Source organism: Galendromus occidentalis, unplaced genomic scaffold, assembly GCF_000255335.2.
Source record: "Galendromus occidentalis unplaced genomic scaffold, Mocc_1.1 scf7180000077438, whole genome shotgun sequence".
Taxonomy (NCBI): Eukaryota; Metazoa; Arthropoda; class Arachnida; order Mesostigmata; family Phytoseiidae; genus Galendromus; species Galendromus occidentalis.
Window position 1 is genome coordinate 709,906 of NW_003805426.1, and position 17,511 is coordinate 727,416.

The window sequence follows — 17,511 nt, forward strand, 5'->3', positions numbered from 1 at the left end:
GGAGTTTGTCTGACATGTGGTACTCCTAATCACAGGCTTACGAGGAGCTCACAGTCTACTGCCGCTTTTAGGTGGCATTGGGGGGTTTAAATGACACTCCTTCGATGAACTTTCAACAGGATCGCGCCGCCCCGTTCGGACCTAGATCTCTGCTTGGGAAAAGCTGTGAAGAGGACGTCAACTCCAGCGTATCGAGTGGCTCTGTCAAGCAAGAATCGGAGAGACCATACCGAGACCAGGATCGGACTTGGTTTTACAGAGAATGGAATCCCGCGTCGGGAGACGGAGGAAAAGAGGCGCATTTTCTGGAAATATCCCCGTTTGGCGAAGGCAATATCATTCTTTAGGAATGCTGTCCTCCAACCTCACGGAGTGGAGCATCCCGGCTCCAGCTCGCGGTCGAACCCTGCACTGCTGCCTCCTTGGTATGTTGGCATGTCTTCCGGCAAACCCTTCCGGAAAGAAAACCTCGGATACGTCCGCGAACAGGTTTTCAGTCTTTCCGGAAGCGTTCAACCCACTGCGCTGCACGTGATCGTCGCGCATGCTCCGCACGTGCGTCATTTCGTGCAGCCTACTCCAGCGGGCACGATGCGCGATGATCCAGGCGACCATAGGTCTCCCCTCCGTGGTCATGGGCCGACTAAGCCCCGATTAAAGCTGCTAAGGCGCGGGGTTAAGCTTCAGGGCACCCGTGGACGAAATCTAAATGGATTAGCCTGAGCCGACAGAAACAGATCGGGCTTCCTCAGGTAGAGCGGGACTCGTTCACTTTGCCCGGTCGAAACACGGTTCATGCCGGGAGATCGTAAAGTTACTCCTCTCAATGTGGGAGCTGTTTTCCGTTCTTACTCTGTGACATTGCTGAGCATTCTCGTGATTTAGATCACGGCCACTCTGACAAAGTCGCACCCACAGCTCGACCAAATTCGAGGACTCATCGCAGAAGGTGCTATGCCGATCGATACCGTATCAACATATGATTCACGCACAGACTCGCGTCAAAGTTCTCGAGGACGGAGATAAGAAACTTGCTTTCCTAATACAGCGTTCATGAGCCTCCCGACGAATTTGACGTCCAAGGGGAGGGGGGGTGGTGATGGAAAAGGTTCCGAGCCTGACGTTGCTCAGAGTTTAGGACAGGAACTCATACATTCATGATGAAGAGGGGGCCCTCTCTAGGAGCGAGACACGGGAATTTCGACGGGAGACACGGGAATCTTCGACACGAGCCCGATGCTTTTCGGATGGCGTGGATTCCCGAAACAAGATCGGATGGGATCGGGATGGAAAATTCGGTTTCCCTCCTCACATCGTCACATTGTTCCGAAATGAAGAATTCCAGTCGGCAAAAGATGGCATATAATTCTATCCAAGGTGGTCGCGAGGCTTGTGGCGAGAAGGATTGCAAACCTTTGGATTGGACGAATCCTCTCCCCGGAGCGAACGTTACGCAGTTGACAAAGTATCCTTTCTGATTTTCTCGTCTAGACGCTTCGCGTTGAATCGTTCCCGCTCTTCGCAGCTCCGGAGAAGATACAGTCGCTTCGGGAATCTGTGTCATGGGATTCCTGCGCTAACCACTCCGATCGACAAGAACAGTTGCTACAAGGCTGGAAATCGGCCGGCACAGCGAATGCTTGCTGTCAAAATTCGCCGCGCGGAGAATAGTGAGCTTCACAAAATCACATCGTTAGCTGTTCAGTTGCTGCAGAGATCGACAAGCGCGAGCGGAAGTTTGCGATGCGGTGAGATTTATTGTGAGGCGTCGGATGAGGTTCCCTTCTCTGCACCAGACGTCAGCCGACTCTGACAATCTCAACAACAGCATCTCAGATCCGCAGGGATCCTTATGACTCTGTCGATCGCCGACAGATCGTAGCAGCCACGGCCTTCAGAACAACTCACGCAACGATTTAACTAAACAGAAGTCGCCAGAGAGGTTAGTGCCGCCAGATTTCCTCCAGAGCCAATGGATGATTCGAACGCCTGCTGTCGGAGGATGTTCGGCTGCTGCCGCGGTTTGTTTTTCGAAGCAATGCACTGTGAGCGGACGTAGCAATCAAGAGTCCATCAGTGAGACGAGATTCGAGAATTTCGGAGAAAGCATCTTGATCCGCGCCACAGGTGAAGGGCTCTGTAGCAAACAAGAGCTGTGTTTTGGACTTATATCGGACTCACTCAGCTCTCGTGAGCCGGCGTGCTCTGGAACAAGTCCCGCTAGACCAGCTGTTCGGCTTCCCTAAAGATTGATGGACTCGAACCGAAACTACACGGCAAAGTGATGCGGAAACCGGGATAGATAGGAGAATATCTCATGAGAAAAATCATAGATGAACTCGTCTAGCAGATCGGGAGCAGATCGTGAGGGTGGGCTGTCAGGGCGACCGGTCGGCACTATTGCTGAATGGTACATAGCATGTGAAATATTCTCGAACACGGGAGGTGACGATGGGCTGCTTCGGTAAATCGATGATGCCTTCCGCGGAATATCCAGATCCTCGCATCGGTCGTCCTACAACCGCTCCGGGCGCCGTACATGAATGTGGACCGGTCAGCTGTTCCTTCTTGAGACTTGAACCAGACATGATCTTCTGTTTGCGCGTAAATATCCCCAGGTTGGCATCTCCGGGGAATGTCTTCCGACGCTCGGGGCTTCGTTCTTCTGCCCATCCGAGCTGAAAGTAGACATTGATTGACTTCTCCTGTGAATATTGTTTCCAACATAGACTATTCCAATCCCATTCGGTCAATGCAAGGTGTCCACGGATTCGTTACTAAGATGGGGAAACGATCCTCGCAGCACGCGATTCTGTGAAGGTCCTTGGGACGAATAAGATGACGGGAGCGACAGAAAAGTTATCTGCGATGCCTGGTTGTGGAATCTATCCGGCAAGGTGAATGTGAGGAGCTCCAAGAGCTGTGTGGGGAAACTTCAAGCAAAACGGAATGCGTATTCAGCCGTCAAGTTCACTCCGCAAATAAAGGTGTTTTCTTTTGTGAGATCACTCTTTCACTCAGCTGACGGACTACCCAGACGATCGGATGATCAGTGGGTTAGTCCTCCGGACAGTCGTTCAGATTGGACATTGTTGAAGTCTCCCATTCAAGGGTCTGGCTGTCCTTGACTCAATTATCGCGACAACGCAAGTTCAGACTTTCGGATAACTCTTCGACTTTGTTTGAATCGCCGAGTGTGGCGGATATGCTGAAGCTGGCCTGAGCGAGATTAGACTTAGCGTTCGTCAGACTCTCAGTCGATCCGTGAATTTGGTCAGTAGTGGATTTGATCTCATCAACGGAACCGAGTGAAAACGTGGCGACTCTCATAACCCGTGAGTGGAGTGAACGGAGCGGAATGACGCATTCCTTTCTCCTCCGAATATTCGACGAGCGCTTGAGTCTCATTAATCTTTTTCGGTCTCATCTGGATTTCTCGGAGCTCGGGATTCACTGCGTTAGCTCGGTTGCGAGTATCGTCATGGTAGTAGAAATTGAGACCTGACGAAAACGGCATTTCGAGCGCTTACCCAACCAGGCACCGAATCGCTGCCATGCAAATCGGCGACGCCTCACCAAGCCACTCTGTAATGCTGAATCGTGGTGTTGGAATCCAGGAATTGATCTCGAGCGCGGAAGGAGTTACGATGGAGGAAGGAAGGCCTCTGCGGTAGTGCGACGACTCGATGTAAACGATAGGGATGCAGAGGCCGCCGGCGGTCTCCAATAGCTCACTTGAATTATTATCGACCCCACGGAGAATCACCTCAGCTTCCCCCCAGCCGAATACTCTCGCTTTAGAGAATGCTTCTTTTACAATTTAGCCGAACGCTATCGGACCTTGGCTCAAGTTTCATCTGGCTGCGATCGACGCTCGGGTTTCTTCCCTTAAATGAATCGAAGTTGCTTCATGGGAAGAAGGAACGATGGCGAAGCGTTCCTGCCAGACACCCCGCTTCCTCACGACATCTCCGCATCCCGGATCGCGATGTCTCAGAGTCTTGGGGGTTGAAACCCACTTAGCGATCTCATCGATTCTTACCGCCCATCACTGGATGTTATCTGATCATTATCCATGCGAGATGAATCCCCTTGTGGATTATTATGCTCATCGACGTCTTTGCGTGGCTCGAAGCTTCATCGTTTCGCCCGCTAGCGGCTGCAGTCAAATCACCTCGGAATCATTGTCGCTGATCTGTACACGGAAATCGCTCAGGCGCTGAGGCATCTAAAGAGTCTGGGTAGAAAGTATCTCATCGCCGTCCAACGCGATACTCCGTGCGTTTCTCGATGCGTCCCCCTAGCTGTTCTCGGGCGGTAGAGCTCTATAGATTCACTATTATGGAAGCCGACTGACCAAGAGTTGACATCTCGTTCCAGGCGCGGAGTGAGTAGCCTTTGAGTAGTCACCATGAGGGGACCAGGTAGGTTTCACATATGGTTTCGAACGCATATTCTTTCTTGAGACTATTATCAGCGATTCATATACTATCATGAATCGATGGATCGGATGAAATTCCGCCAAAATAAGTTCTTTCCGTCATCAGACGACAGCTTCGGCTGGCTTCCGATGCTAGGAAATGATTGTCGACCTACGTGTATCACCCACCGGGCTTTCGGTTATTCGTCCCTCCCCGAGTGATGGAAATTTATCTCCTCCAGTCAGAGTAGTCAAAGAGGCCAAGGGTCAAGGCCGAGTGGTGGGATGAATTCTTTCATTTAGACGCTAACAGCCATGACGACTGACGGCGGAAACAATCATTCGCTTCTCGATAAGTTGATCGATGTAGACTTCGCATTTCTTAGGTTGTATAGGCACCCATCTTTAGCCGGAGATGGGTGACTATTGACGTAGGGAGGTATTAGGCCCTTCGGCATTTGCTGGCTCTGCCTGCATCCCTGAGAAGGAGACTGAGAGGCGGCAAGCGACCTCCTGCTTCGATACTTCGATTCACGGAGTCCCGGATTGGCTCGCTCAGGAAGTACTCCGTTGTGGCCTTATCTCGAATGAGACAAAATCTGCATCCGGTCTTTCTAACCAGTTTCATCGGAACAATCGAGCAAAATTACAGCGCAAAACTCAGACTAGTAAATATTCCAGATCCACCGAAGTGGTCCGTCTCGCAGGATTCTTTAGGTGCCCAATCCACCGCTGAATCTTCCGCTCAACTTGTGCATCCAGAGAAAGATTACTTATGCGGGATTTTTTCTTACCGACCTGCGTGGCTGCAACGATTCGCACATCCGAGATGGTAAGGGCTGATTTTGACTTCGATTCCGGTCATTCGATATTCAACGAGGCTGCTCAAACTCGCTGATGCAGAACTCTGTGAGTGAATGAATCCAACTGGCTTTGCCGCGGAGTCACAATGTTGTTTTCCTCACACGATCTCACTCGCGCTCCCCCAATTCAGACATTCGGGAGAGTTTCGAATCATACTCTCGAGAACCGAAAGGTTCTGAAATCGGGCGACGCACGCGAAAAAATATACGATTAAAGGGATCTCCTTTCCTGTTGGCGTCTATCAAGAAATCTTCGAGCCGAATAATTCGCCGCCTCTGCCTGATAACATAGTCCTGCTATTGATAGTAGGGGGGCTCTGATCGAGTCAGATTCTCCGAAAGCCTCGCGCTGAATAAGATGCTTTCTGAAGACACAATACAAGACTCGGATATAATGTCCGCTCCTCTGGGAGTTCAGAAGTTGGATGGAATATTTCCGCGAATTTCTGTCCTTACAATACCTCAAACTGCTCATGCATTCTCAGGTATTTCATGAATTACGTGCTGATGGGGATTTTGAGCGGAGCCTACAAAAGCTACCTGGTGGGGACCTTGTCTACGATCGAACGCCGCTTCCAAATGTCCAACTCGACAACGGCCATCATCCTGATAGCTGACAATATTTCACCGATCTTTATCAACGTTGTCGCTGGCTATTATGCGAATCGCATCAGCCGACCGAAGCTGATGAGTTTGGGTGAGGGAAACTCCCCTCCGTTGGCTTTCTGTATGAATTTGTGAATATCCGGGGTCAACCAATGAATACCGACATTTTGCAGGTTCTTTCATTGTGGTCTTGAGCTGTATGTTCAGTATCCTGCCTTTCGTCATTTATGGACCAGGGATCACAGACGAAGAAATGGAAATGGCTAGAGCCGCTCAGAAATTGCGAGTGTGTCACGATAAATCGCTGGGAGGGTATCGAGATGGCTGCTCCGACAATCAGGGTAAGATCTCGCCGGAGGCTTGGGATACGTTATTGAATCGTATGGACCAGGAATGCCCAGTCGCAGCCCGCGGGCCCCGCCGCCCAACGGCGCCCTCGAACCCCCGTACTGCGGGAGGATGCGTGCATCCTCGAAGCAACCTGGACACCATCATCGGCACCCCGATTACGATAGTGCGATGAACGACACGCACGTAGCACTCTCTGAGAACTCGATGAGATCGGGGATTCCCGAATTGAGTTCGGCGAAGTGTGACGGAGCCACCAGACACAGAGGGGCCGAGTTTTCTCGAGCTTCCTCGAATCGAAGTAATTTCCCTCAATTTCCCAGCGTGGGTTCCCTTCCTCCTGTTCTTCTTCGCTAACTTCTTGAATGGATCCGGTGGCAGTGTCTACTACGTTGTTGGCTCAACCTATATGGACGACAACATAAGGAAAAAAACTCGCCTTTCTACTTCAGTGAGTTCTTTTGATTCGTTGTCTATCCCTTCAAAGTCCAGATGCTTCCGAAAGATGCAATTTATGTCGGAAAAATCTTTCCTCCTTTTCCAGGCGTCTCCTTCGCTCTGCGCTTGCTGGGCCCGGTATTGGGATTTCTGACGTCTAGCTTTTGCCTGACGTTCCACGAAGACTTCTTCAGTAAGTGCCCCGACCACAAAAGCCGTCGGGAAGCCTAATCCCTAATCTGACCTCAGAACTGTGGAAAGCTGCAGGGTTCCCAGCGTCACTCCAATCAACGCCGAGCCTTCGGAGCGGGACGAGAATAATCTCATGTGCCCACCCCGGATAATTTCTAGCTAACAGCGTCGAGGGCCCCGGAAACCTTGTTCGAGGCTTTCAGGGAGCGCCTTGGAAGACACTGATCTCTGCTTCATCGTAGATACGTTCGACTCACAGATATTTTGCCACTCTATTCCAGACGGAGCGCCTGTCGGTCTGAGCAAAAGAGACCCTCGATGGGTCGGTGCGTGGTGGCTCGGCTACATATTTTTCGGTATCGCTCTCACGTTCGTCGCGCTACCGATGATGTTCTTTCCCCGCATCCTCCCAATGGGTAAAGATCAGAAAGCCAATAAAGTCATGTCGAAGAAAACCGGCCGGGGCGCAATTAAGGTTGGTAGTGTTCGAGGGTGAGAAAGATTGAATGTCACCTGGGAGATGTTCGACCGTCGAGAATCTTTCCAGAAGTCTCGTCTGATTTCATTCGCGTTCAACAGGAAATCTGGCTCTCCGTTGTCAGATTGTCTAAGAACCCCATCTTCGCGCTGAAATCGATCGGCTTCGTCTTCTTCATCATCGCTTCTGCCGGATACGGGACAAGTTTCACGAAATACTTGGAGCATCAGTTTGGAAGGACAGCTTCGTCCGCTAGTTTCCTCTCAGGTAAAAATACCTGGCCAGGATCCGCGATGAGCCGCGCAGTATGAAGGATACCCGATGGAAGCCCCTGAGAACTAGGAAAGGCTCAAGCCGAATCTTTCCCTACCAACAGGAGTCTCGAAGGTTCTAACGAATATGATCGGTATAATGGCCGGTGGCTTGCTGATTCAGTTCTTCAAGCCATCAGCACGGAAAGTCGCAATCTATGTGGCACTCATCGAAGCCACCTACTTGTCGGGATACGTCGCTCTCTCCTTCATCGGGTGTCAATCGAAAACCATTCGCGGCCTCACCGACTTCATCGGCCCCTACCACGGAGAGCCACTCGATTACCATGACGCGTGAGTATGGTCTCCTCCGTCCCGTTATGATTCGAGAGGAGCTCGGGAGGGCTCCTATCATTTGAGGTGTCATCGAAGTCACGAACGAAGGTTTTTCTCAATTCACTTTTCTCTGTAGGGCGACTGCGCTGACTAACAGCTGTAATGCTAATTGCACGTGCTCAGTCAACGATTTCTCCCCCGTTTGCTCTTCAATCGGGACTCTTTTCTCGCCATGTTACGGCGGCTGTCGTACGCAAGAGCTATCCGCGAAGGGAATCCCGCTCTCTTATACGAACTGCACTTGCGTGGATCCTTTGAGCACGACTGAAACTGTGCAACCTGGGTGAGCATGAGCCTCCTCATACCGGCCTGCGGGAAGGGAGAATCAAGATCGGACGAATATCTTATATTTATTTGGGGTGAACAAGTACTTTTCCGCGGGAGATGCGGGCCCACCGTCGAGATCCTCACGAGTCCTCCTCACAGGTACTGCGGCTCGACATGTTCGACACTGGTACTGTACCTCGTTATCGTGAGTTTGTGTCAGCTCGTTGGATCCTCTGCGAGACCTGGCAGCATACTGCTGTATTTAAGATGCGTCGACCCAGTGGACAAAAGTATCGCCCTCGGGGCTGGCTCATCATTTATAAACCTAGTCGGTGAGTCTAAGAGATATCATTCTCTCGATCCTCATCAATACCTCTCGTGATGTATCCCGAACGTGCGGAAGAAGCGCATTTCATTTCTCGTCATATTCTGTCTCCAGCTTTCATACCATACCCCTTGATCTACGGGTATGTGCTAGATAAATCGTGCATATTGTGGGGCAAGAAGTGCGATGGTAGCAGAGGGAGCTGCAAGATCTATGATATCGATAAAATGAGGTGAGAGCTAGTAAAGGATCCTCCGATTCTCGAGCTAAGACCCGTTGCGTGGGTTGGAAGTTCTGAATTATATGCAGGCTTACGTTCAGTGTCCGCGAGGGACACAACTGCTTCCCGCGGTTTTTGTGCACTCGGCCGGATCTCGATTCGATCCCGCGAACGTTCGCAGGTATTTGGTGCATGGCACGACGATCGGGCTGCTGTCTGTTGGAGTCGTTTGTTACGCACTTGTCATCCTCTATGCACAACGCATCAAGCATTTCTACAGTGAACCGGACGACAGCGATGAGGAGGAGGAAAAACAGAAAAATGAAGGTGAGCCTCCGGCTGAGCCCCGTCCATTTTGATCCAACTCAGATCGCTCTTGCCATGGGGAGCTTCCGTTAATTCTACGCATTTCCCCGGGGGAGATAGGTCGTATTTTAACTCGATCTTTGTCCTTACGTAGGCACCGTGAACAAGAATGGGGTCGAGGCTGACACGAACTTGTGAATAGCCTAATCCCGCGCAGAAGCAGAATGCATCGGCGAGTTTCTCTAAACATAATCGTGCTCGATTGTCGGGAGGATACCCCGACCCTAATCGCTCATTTTATGGTGGAGCATAGAGTTCTTCAATCCAGCACGAGGCCACACGCGATCATGCGATCGTCTAGATCTCAGGACGTGGAGGCAAATCTCCCTTGGCGTTGAAGCACTCCATCCATGCTCCTATGGAGAATCAGATGCTGACGGTAGAACTCACCCACATATAGGGGGTTCGCGGTGATACTTTCTAGGGGCTACGCTCCGTAACGGTGGCAGAAGTCGCAGTAAGCGATACCTATATGATAAATTGCTCATGTTTTTCGTTATGTAAGTCAGCAGTCACTAGATGACGAGTAGATAATTTATATTGTGTAAAGAAAAATGATTATTTTTGGAAGGACATTCATTGAAATAAAAAGCGCGGAAGCTATATAGATCTCCTACGTTTCTATCCTTCTTCTGTGAAAGGAATTAGCTCTTCCCCTGAGAAACATAGGAAGACCGTTCTAATTGAGCAAAATATTTATTTCGGAACGATCATTGATATCCTCCTTCATCCAATTCAAACAGCGCCGAAGATCACAGTAAGATCGAAGCAAGCTTCGAGTTCAACGAATTGGCGGACAGGGAAACCACACAGATTCATCATTCATCATGATCGAATTATCAAGCAAATCCATGTTCGCTTTATTGAAGGTCGACGAGAATCTTTGTCAGATCGGCAGTTGACACTAAGTTTCGAAGATGTTGCCGAATAAAGAGGTTCACAGATTCCAGCCGTATCGTGAGAAAGTGCACAAGGGTCCTAATCTCCGGTCATCATCTCCATGAACTCTGTAAGCAAGGAGGGATATGAGGAACTTGGAAATCGACGGGGTTGGGCAAGCTGGGCCGTAAAATGAAGACGACAAGGCACCCGAGCGGCTGCCCGAGACACTTGCAGTCTTTTTCCTGGAACCTACCGTCGAAATCTACGGTTCCGGAGCCGTCGGTATCGATTTCAGCGATCATCTCATCGAGTTCATCCTCGGTGAGAGCGTCGTCGAGAGCTCGGAGGATCTCGCGCAGATCTGATACGTTGATGTAGCCGTTACCCTCTTTGTCGTAAAGACGGAAAGCTTCGCGGAGCTCCTCTTGCATCGCTTCGGAGTCCTCTTCAACCAAGAATCTAGCAGCCAGGGCGACGAACTCGTCGAACTCGAGCTCACCGGACCCGTCTTGATCGATTTCCGAAATCAGGTCCTTCAAATCCTTCTCTTCGAAGGTCTGACCGAGGGTCCTCAGGATGGCAGACACCATGTTGGTGTGGATGAAGCCTTTCTTGTCGCGATCGAACATGTCGAACGCCTTGCGGAGCACTGCGAAACGAAGCAATCAGACTCAATACCCCCTAAGACTCCCTCTTCGTATGATACCTCCATGTGGGGGCGGCGCTCCTGGGTGAATCCGCGGCGAGGAGCGAATAGAAATTTGGTACTCGCGAAGGTCTACCAATGGATACTCACTGCTCACTTGTTCCTTGGTGAGATCATCCTGAAAACACAACACGAAACTCGCGTCATGAATTTACTCCGAAATCATCGTAATCTCTGATCATAAACCCGATCAAATATCTGGGACAGAACCATACGCTGCTCACCATGACTAGAAACGCCAATAACACTGTCAGTGGTGGACTAGGGTGCGAGCGTCTTATATAGACTCTCAGAAGACTCTGAGAGAGCGGTCTTGAGTCCGAGCACTCTTGTGAGCAGTACCGACAGAGCTCGTGCTCGGACTCGAGCCGCGAAAATAAATATTCCGGGCGAATATCGAGTCGTGAGTGTTGTCGCCCAATTTTTCGCCGACTATGGACACTAATGCCAGCGTCAGCTCCAGCCGTTCGGGAGATTCGGGAAAAATACGAGATACACAATGCCGAGATCGAAGGTTTGTCTGATCTGGCCGTATTTCATATTTCAGGAGGCCGATGAGTCAAATTACTCAAATCAGAGCAGTCCCGAGTCAGGTATGCGTAGCGCATATCGCATATCGAGGCGGGCATTTTATCATCCTAGGGCGCCACCGATATTCTTCTGAAGATCCGAATGCTCCGCGTTTCCCGTATCTGCAGCAGAATACTCGCTTGTCTCATGAATTATCTAAGAATCAAATTCAATCCTTCGGCGAAACTGAAGTATATGGTGATAAGACAGAGTATCTGCCATCCGGACATGGGAGAAACGCCTCGAGATCATTTAATATCGATGCACCTCATTCGAATCTAGATCAGCATTCAAATCAGCCTAGGCTTACATATATTCTTGATAAGCACGCAGGGCATCCGTATCATTCTTATGATTCGGTCGCGACTATTCTCGCAAGAGGCAGGACTGAGTAAGTGATGCTCTGTTAGAGGTATGGGTTACTCCAATCGAGATAGTCTGAGCACGGCGCTGAGATCTTCCAGAGTCGGCCACTCGCCGGTGCGGGCCATCTCGGCGAAATGAATTCTAAACTCTCTCGCCCATCGTCAGTGGTCTGCTCGGCGTCTCGCTTGCCGGAACGAGGGCTGATTCCCGAGAGGCGGGCGCTCTCGATTTCGACGGAGAGTAGAACAAGTGAGCTGTTGCTTGTCGTGATCCGACCTTGGCTATGAGGAAGCTCTCGCGTCAATGGGAGGCTTCAAATAAAAATTTGAATGCCTCCTCTACGTTCTCTGTAAATGATGCTATCGGCAAGGCGGTCCCTGATGAAAGGAGAGGTTTTCGGGGCTCAGAAATCTGGTACCCGAGTCGCGAAGGGTGGAGGACTTTTCTTGCTCCAAGTGTTCATTTGATCAATTGAACACTGCATGCAAGCAGACTCAGTTCTCTTGGTGGTTCGACGAGACAATGGACGGCCAGTCTCCAACAGTCGGGCAGTCTCGAGAGGACAGCAGATTTTTAAGGGTTGAAAAAATGACGGGCATGTTACCCAATCAGAATGTTCACGGAAGTCTGAATCGACGATCCTTTCATCGCACCTCTTTACGGGGAAATGACCGGACAGGAGGAAAGAGAATACAGTCGAACCCGCTTATACGAGACCTCTCGGGCAATAAATTGAAAATGGTCTCTTATATCCGGTTTCTCTAATATCCTAGGTACGGGTTTTCCATGGAAAAACCTGAGAAGTCCCGTTGTCCTATGACTCGGATGCCCATACCAAGATTCAGCGCAGAGACGATCGTTTTCAGAGCGAATTCTGATTTATTACGGAAGCCCATCAGAACCATATCTCATTCGGGCCACTTTTGAGAGGAAGAGAAGTCATGGAAGCGCAAACCCGAACTCTGCTTGAGATGGTTCTTTCTTACATAAGAGGGCTCTGACATGGGACTCTACGGAGCCGGGGTTTCGGAATGGTCTGTTATATCCGGTTTTCTCTTGCATCCGGAATTCTTATAAAGGAGGTTTTCAACATGAACCCCTATGGAGAAAAAATCAGGGAATCGGAATCGCTCTCTTATATCCGGTGTTCTATTTTTAGCGGGTTCGACTGTATTCAGGACTTGATCGCGTCTCGAACGAGCGCCACCTCTATAAGAATACCACCAAGGATAGATTATCGCGATTTCCTAGACGACTATTGTCGGGCGCTAGTATTAACTTCACGGTAAACTTCGATGGCGTTCCCATCGCTGTGGTCCAAAACTGGATGACGATCCGCTCGCTGTAGAACTCTTTCGAGGGCTACATGGGAGGTCCGGAACTATTCCGAAATTTCTCATGCAACGAGTCATTCGCAAAGGTGTAAAAGCAATAGTAGTCGATAAGGATATATGAATCACGTTCTGTAGTGCCGATTTCAATTACGTCTTGACTTTGCGATATCCTTCAGTGGGGTATCAGATGTCACATCCCGCCCGAGACCGAGTATCATGAAGAAACCAAATAATGGAACCAACTTCGAGATGAGACCGCCAGATCCATTCGCCACCGCCTGGCTGTAAGAACTTCGCGAGCTTTGACTGGAGATACGGGCGATAGGGTTTACAGCACAGCTTTGGGCCAAACTCAGAACATGAAGTTATCTAAGCTGGTGAGACCGGAGGGAGATTACGTCTTATCGTCTTATAAACGATTGTATTTCTTTCTGTATGGCGGTTCGGTGATCGCATAGGATCTCGATCCGGTCACCCTGGAGAGAGATCTCGAACAAACTCTGGGAAGCCTAATTAGAAGCGAACGTCATGAGCGCAGATTTCTCAGAGGATTAGGGATAAGAAGTTCCCTCCGGGCTTGGATTCATCGAGTAATGAGGAGGAGAATTCCTCGGATCTCAGTCAAATTCAAAGGTTATTAGCAAGTCACCCTGTAGCGTGAAAACGTGGGTCCTTTCTTACCCCTTGCTGGCGACGAAGGGAATCATTGCCGGCGGTCTATCATTTTGAGTGCTTTGATCGAAATTATATTTCCAGTCTACGTGACTCACGATCACTCCAAGATGGAGCGCTCGTTGTGAGAAGCCTCGACCGCTCTTCCTACAAGATCTGAGTATCATGGGTCATGGGGATGAATGTGTAATTATTCATTTATTCATTTCAACATTCCGCTCGGTCCTTCCTTGTTATCCAGGCACGAAGTTTTGTACCCTCACATGGTTATATTTTGTACGTTCGCGATTCGCATGGAGATATGCACGAGCTGGGAGCCACAGAATGACGAAGAGCACGGATCATTCGCAGATAATAACTTTGCGATATTCTCATGAATCATGAAAGATTTCCCCTCTCCGGCAAAAGTTTCTCGGATGTTGATCATCTGCGAATGTGGAGGGGCCAGGCGTCGCCCGAGTCCAACAGCGAAACCGACCCGGGACACCGCTCCTTCATCGGCAGAAACTGATATTCATCTTCCGAAGCAGTGACCCATACCGCTTCAATCGCCGCGGATTTCGATGGGTAGCATCGTACGTTTTGCTCCGATACGAGACGAATCGCAAACTGCGTAGCTCAGGCGTCATACAGATATTTAGCGTCAAAGTCAGGGCACTTTCGTGCTGCTGAAGACGAAGTACCCTTGGTCTGTGGGTCTAGCATAGCAAACTCGAAGACGTTTTCGCGGCAACATCTGCCTCGACTGATTGAGCCTGATTCGAAACGCTCGGAGTTTAATGTCGGTGGGCGGTCTCCCAAGAGATATGTCGCGACAGGTCCTGCAGCGGCCCTGATCCCCTATGAGTCTGCATCCAGCGCTCACCGGGGCCTTCGCTGCACTTTTGGTATGTATAATACTCTGCCTAATTGTCGGCTCCTCAAGCTGCATGTTCCAAGATATTTTCCGCATGGAGGCAACCCTATCAAGAGTTTGGGAGAGGGCTTCATTCCGCGGCTGAGTGTAAGAATGAGCTGTGAAGAGCGGCGAGTCGCCCGTCTTTCCACTGTCAGAGCGTCGGGGTTACGCGGACAGTTAGGCATATCGCGACCAAACACGCGAATAATGGACCATTTGAAACTCCAAGCAGCATTCGATCGCTACTTGGATCTAGAGCCTCAAGGATATGAAACGGTGGCCACCTATATCTTCGTCGATATCTGCAACAATCTTTGCGCGAAGGCGAGGACTCTCGATTTCCAGCCAGAAGCTCCGGAAGGTGAGTACAGATCTTTGCGAACATTACGAGGTCGAGTCGACCCATGTGTTGCCTTACCACGTTGCCACGTTAACACGTTGCCAATCGGCTGACTTGCCGCGGTGATACGTCACTACGAGAAGTTCACACTAGAGGTTCAGCTTGTCCGGCCCTATCCTGCCCGAATTTACGGGTTCTAAATCGTTAGGGAACAACCGATGGCGGAGCTTAGGCTGGCTGTCCTGCACTGAGGGTCACGAATCGAGCATTTCAAAGATGGGCCGATATCTGCACTTCGGCTTCCCGGGGCAGGATGTTATATTCAGGGAATCGTGGAAGAAAAAGAGCCATCGGCATCGGTTTCTTGTTCAATGTTAGTTATATGAGTCCATTTGCGGCACGGAAAGTTTCGGGGATTCTAGCTGCTGTTCTCTTGGGCCGGAACACTTGACTCCTCCGAGGGACCAAGCTTTGAGAAGACACTAGCGGCACTCGAAAAGTAGTTCTCGAGCCCCCGAAGTTAGCAAATGTCCCCGAAATCTGTTCACCAGCGATAAAATGGGGGGTGAATGGTGAGAGCGCGACCTCCCATGCCAAGGATCATGAAAATAGAAAATTGATTCCACTCCGTTCCACAGAGGTGCCGAAATGGTCATACGGGGTGGGCGATGACCTGGAAGACAGCGATGTAACGCTCATTCCGGCTGCGATCTTCAAAGATCCGTTCTTGAGGAAACGTAACATCTTGGTAGTCTGTGAGAGCTCGCGTGCCGGGAAACCCTGTGGACCGAATGGACGAGCTGCCTGCAAAGCCACGATTGATCGATGCGCTGACGTAAAGATCATGTTCGGAATGGAGCAGGAATACACGCTCCTGGACAGCGACGGCCATCCCTTCGCATGGCCGAAGAACGGACACCCAACCAAACCTGTCGGTGAGTTCCATGAGAGATCGATGCGGCGCTCGCAATCGAACGAAGTCAAGGTTTTCTTCTCTCCCGGTAGGAATCATACCGGTGGATATGTTGAGATTCTCACCGGAATTCCTGTCGTGGTCAGCGGAGAATCACCTTTCGTGTTATCGCAGACAGCTACGTCTACATGTGCGGCATCGGGAGCGATAGAGCCCACGGAAGGGCCTTGTCGGACGCTCACTACTTGGCCTGTCTCTACGCTGGCGTGAAAATCGGGGGGACCAATGCAGAGGCTACACCGTCCCAATGGGAGTACCAGATCGGCCCGTGCGAGGGAGTCACGATCGGGGATCATATGCTCGCCGCTCGCTACATCCTTCTGCGGTGTTCTGAAGATTTTGGCGTGATCGTGACTTTCGATCCGAAGCCTATCGAAGGTCCCTGGACCGGGACTGGGTGTCACGTCAACGTCTCCACGGAGGAGATGCGCGAAGAGGGAGGCATGGTGTAAGTTACCTCACCAGTCGCGGGCTGCCCGAAACCGCTTGATATAAGAAGATTCATCTCGAATACCCGAACATTTGAAATTCGCAGGCACATCTTGGAAGCCATACACAAGCTATCACTGAAAACGGCAGAACATCTCGCGGCTTACGACGCTAACGGAGGCAGGGATAACTCGCGGCGTTTGGAAGCCGAATTTTTCTGTCCGAACACGAAGGATTTCAGCTGGGGAGTTGCGAGCCGCAGAGCATCGATACGCATCCCGCGACTCGTGAGCGACAGAGGCTGCGGATACTTCGAGGACAGGAGACCCGCGTCCAATTGCAATCCTTACTTGGTCGCTCAAAGGATGGCGGCCACGATCTGTCTCGACGAGTGATCTGTCTTTCGACTTTATCTCCAAAGGCCGGATAATGTCATGCTCATTGATCGCGAACGCTCTGAACAATCCAACTGAATTACGGAAGAGCGCTTAAATGAGGGGCCTCCTTCTTTGGGATTCGCAGCATTTACACGTCCGAGTTTTTCCGAGCCGCAGAGCTGTGTCGGTTAGACATGGGCGCACTTACGGGGACACAGTATCTCAATGCTCGGCGCAACTTCTCAAAACTTTTGGTGGGTTTGATGTTCCAAAGAAAATCGACTCATACTTTGCCGAGCGGAGAAATCTCTAAGTCGAGTAAACTTTCATTTTCTCCCTGCTCCTGGGTCTTTATCCCCGAGCACGAGTCGTATAGCCCATCGCCGTCAACAAGCCGCTGGTATGGGTGGGGGAAATTCGTCACTGATTTAGATCACACCTGGCCTATCGCGACAGACTCGCTCGTCGAGCTACAAGGCTCGCTACCACTCGAATCACTGCTGGAAACAAGAGAATTCAAACTTTTCAAGGAGGATGTCCCTGTTCGCGCCCGGGATCGGGCCGTTTCTCGGGGTCGCTTCACTGACCTGGACCATATTCGTGCATAGCCTTCATTATAATTCTTTGAGAGATGCACGACACGCCTCATATCTACGGAGCTCGCACAAAATTCAGGTTCTCGGTCCCTCCATCCCTTCGCTGAGATCATTCCAGCAACTCAAAGGCTTCGCGGGCGCTGGTTCTGTATACCTCACTCGCTATTTCGGAGATCTCAACTAAAGGGAGGATGACGT

At 50.6% G+C, this 17,511-nt stretch overlaps 3 protein-coding genes across 3 annotated transcripts; 2 read left to right on the forward strand and 1 right to left on the reverse strand.

The window, feature by feature from the left end:
- The first annotated feature begins 1,765 nt into the window (after positions 1-1,765).
- On the forward strand, positions 1,766-9,568 carry LOC100907938 (solute carrier organic anion transporter family member 5A1). Its single transcript, XM_029111395.1, is given in 16 exon segments — positions 1,766-1,942; positions 4,381-4,424; positions 5,102-5,252; positions 5,769-5,980; positions 6,063-6,230; positions 6,561-6,688; positions 6,782-6,784; positions 6,787-6,868; positions 7,155-7,346; positions 7,388-7,612; positions 7,722-7,950; positions 8,069-8,275; positions 8,419-8,591; positions 8,699-8,816; positions 8,986-9,131; positions 9,265-9,568. Coding segments are annotated over 15 exon segments (2,091 nt in total). The 5' UTR covers positions 1,766-1,942; positions 4,381-4,411; the 3' UTR covers positions 9,309-9,568.
- Positions 9,569-9,988: 420 nt separating this feature from the next.
- Positions 9,989-11,007, reverse strand: LOC100900927 (troponin C). Its single transcript, XM_003743036.2, has 4 exons — positions 10,983-11,007; positions 10,849-10,876; positions 10,306-10,701; positions 9,989-10,177 (listed from the first exon to the last, which is right to left on the reverse strand). The coding sequence occupies exons 1-4, from the start codon at positions 10,983-10,985 to the stop codon at positions 10,149-10,151; spliced, it is 456 nt and encodes a 151-aa protein (XP_003743084.1). The 5' UTR covers positions 10,986-11,007; the 3' UTR covers positions 9,989-10,148.
- Positions 11,008-14,733: 3,726 nt separating this feature from the next.
- On the forward strand, positions 14,734-16,735 carry LOC100901163 (glutamine synthetase). The gene is made up of 4 exons (XM_003743038.3): positions 14,734-14,959; positions 15,577-15,873; positions 16,026-16,359; positions 16,447-16,735. Exons 1-4 carry the CDS (start codon positions 14,806-14,808, stop codon positions 16,733-16,735), a joined length of 1,074 nt encoding a protein of 357 aa, XP_003743086.1. The 5' UTR covers positions 14,734-14,805.
- Positions 16,736-17,511: the final 776 nt, after the last annotated feature.

Coding starts and splice junctions, on each gene's coding strand:
- LOC100900927 (XM_003743036.2), bottom strand. Junction 10,702..10,848: donor CACCAAGGAACAAGTGAGCA/GTGAGTATCCAT, acceptor TTCGTTTCGCAG/TGCTCCGCAAGGCGTTCGAC. Junction 10,178..10,305: donor CGGAACCGTAGATTTCGACG/GTAGGTTCCAGG, acceptor CCTTGCTTACAG/AGTTCATGGAGATGATGACC.
- LOC100901163 (XM_003743038.3), top strand. CDS start 14,806: ATGGACCATTTGAAACTCCAAGCAGCATTCGATCGCTACTTGGATCTA. Junction 15,874..16,025: donor ACACCCAACCAAACCTGTCG/GTGAGTTCCATG, acceptor GTGTTATCGCAG/ACAGCTACGTCTACATGTGC. Junction 16,360..16,446: donor CGCGAAGAGGGAGGCATGGT/GTAAGTTACCTC, acceptor TGAAATTCGCAG/GCACATCTTGGAAGCCATAC.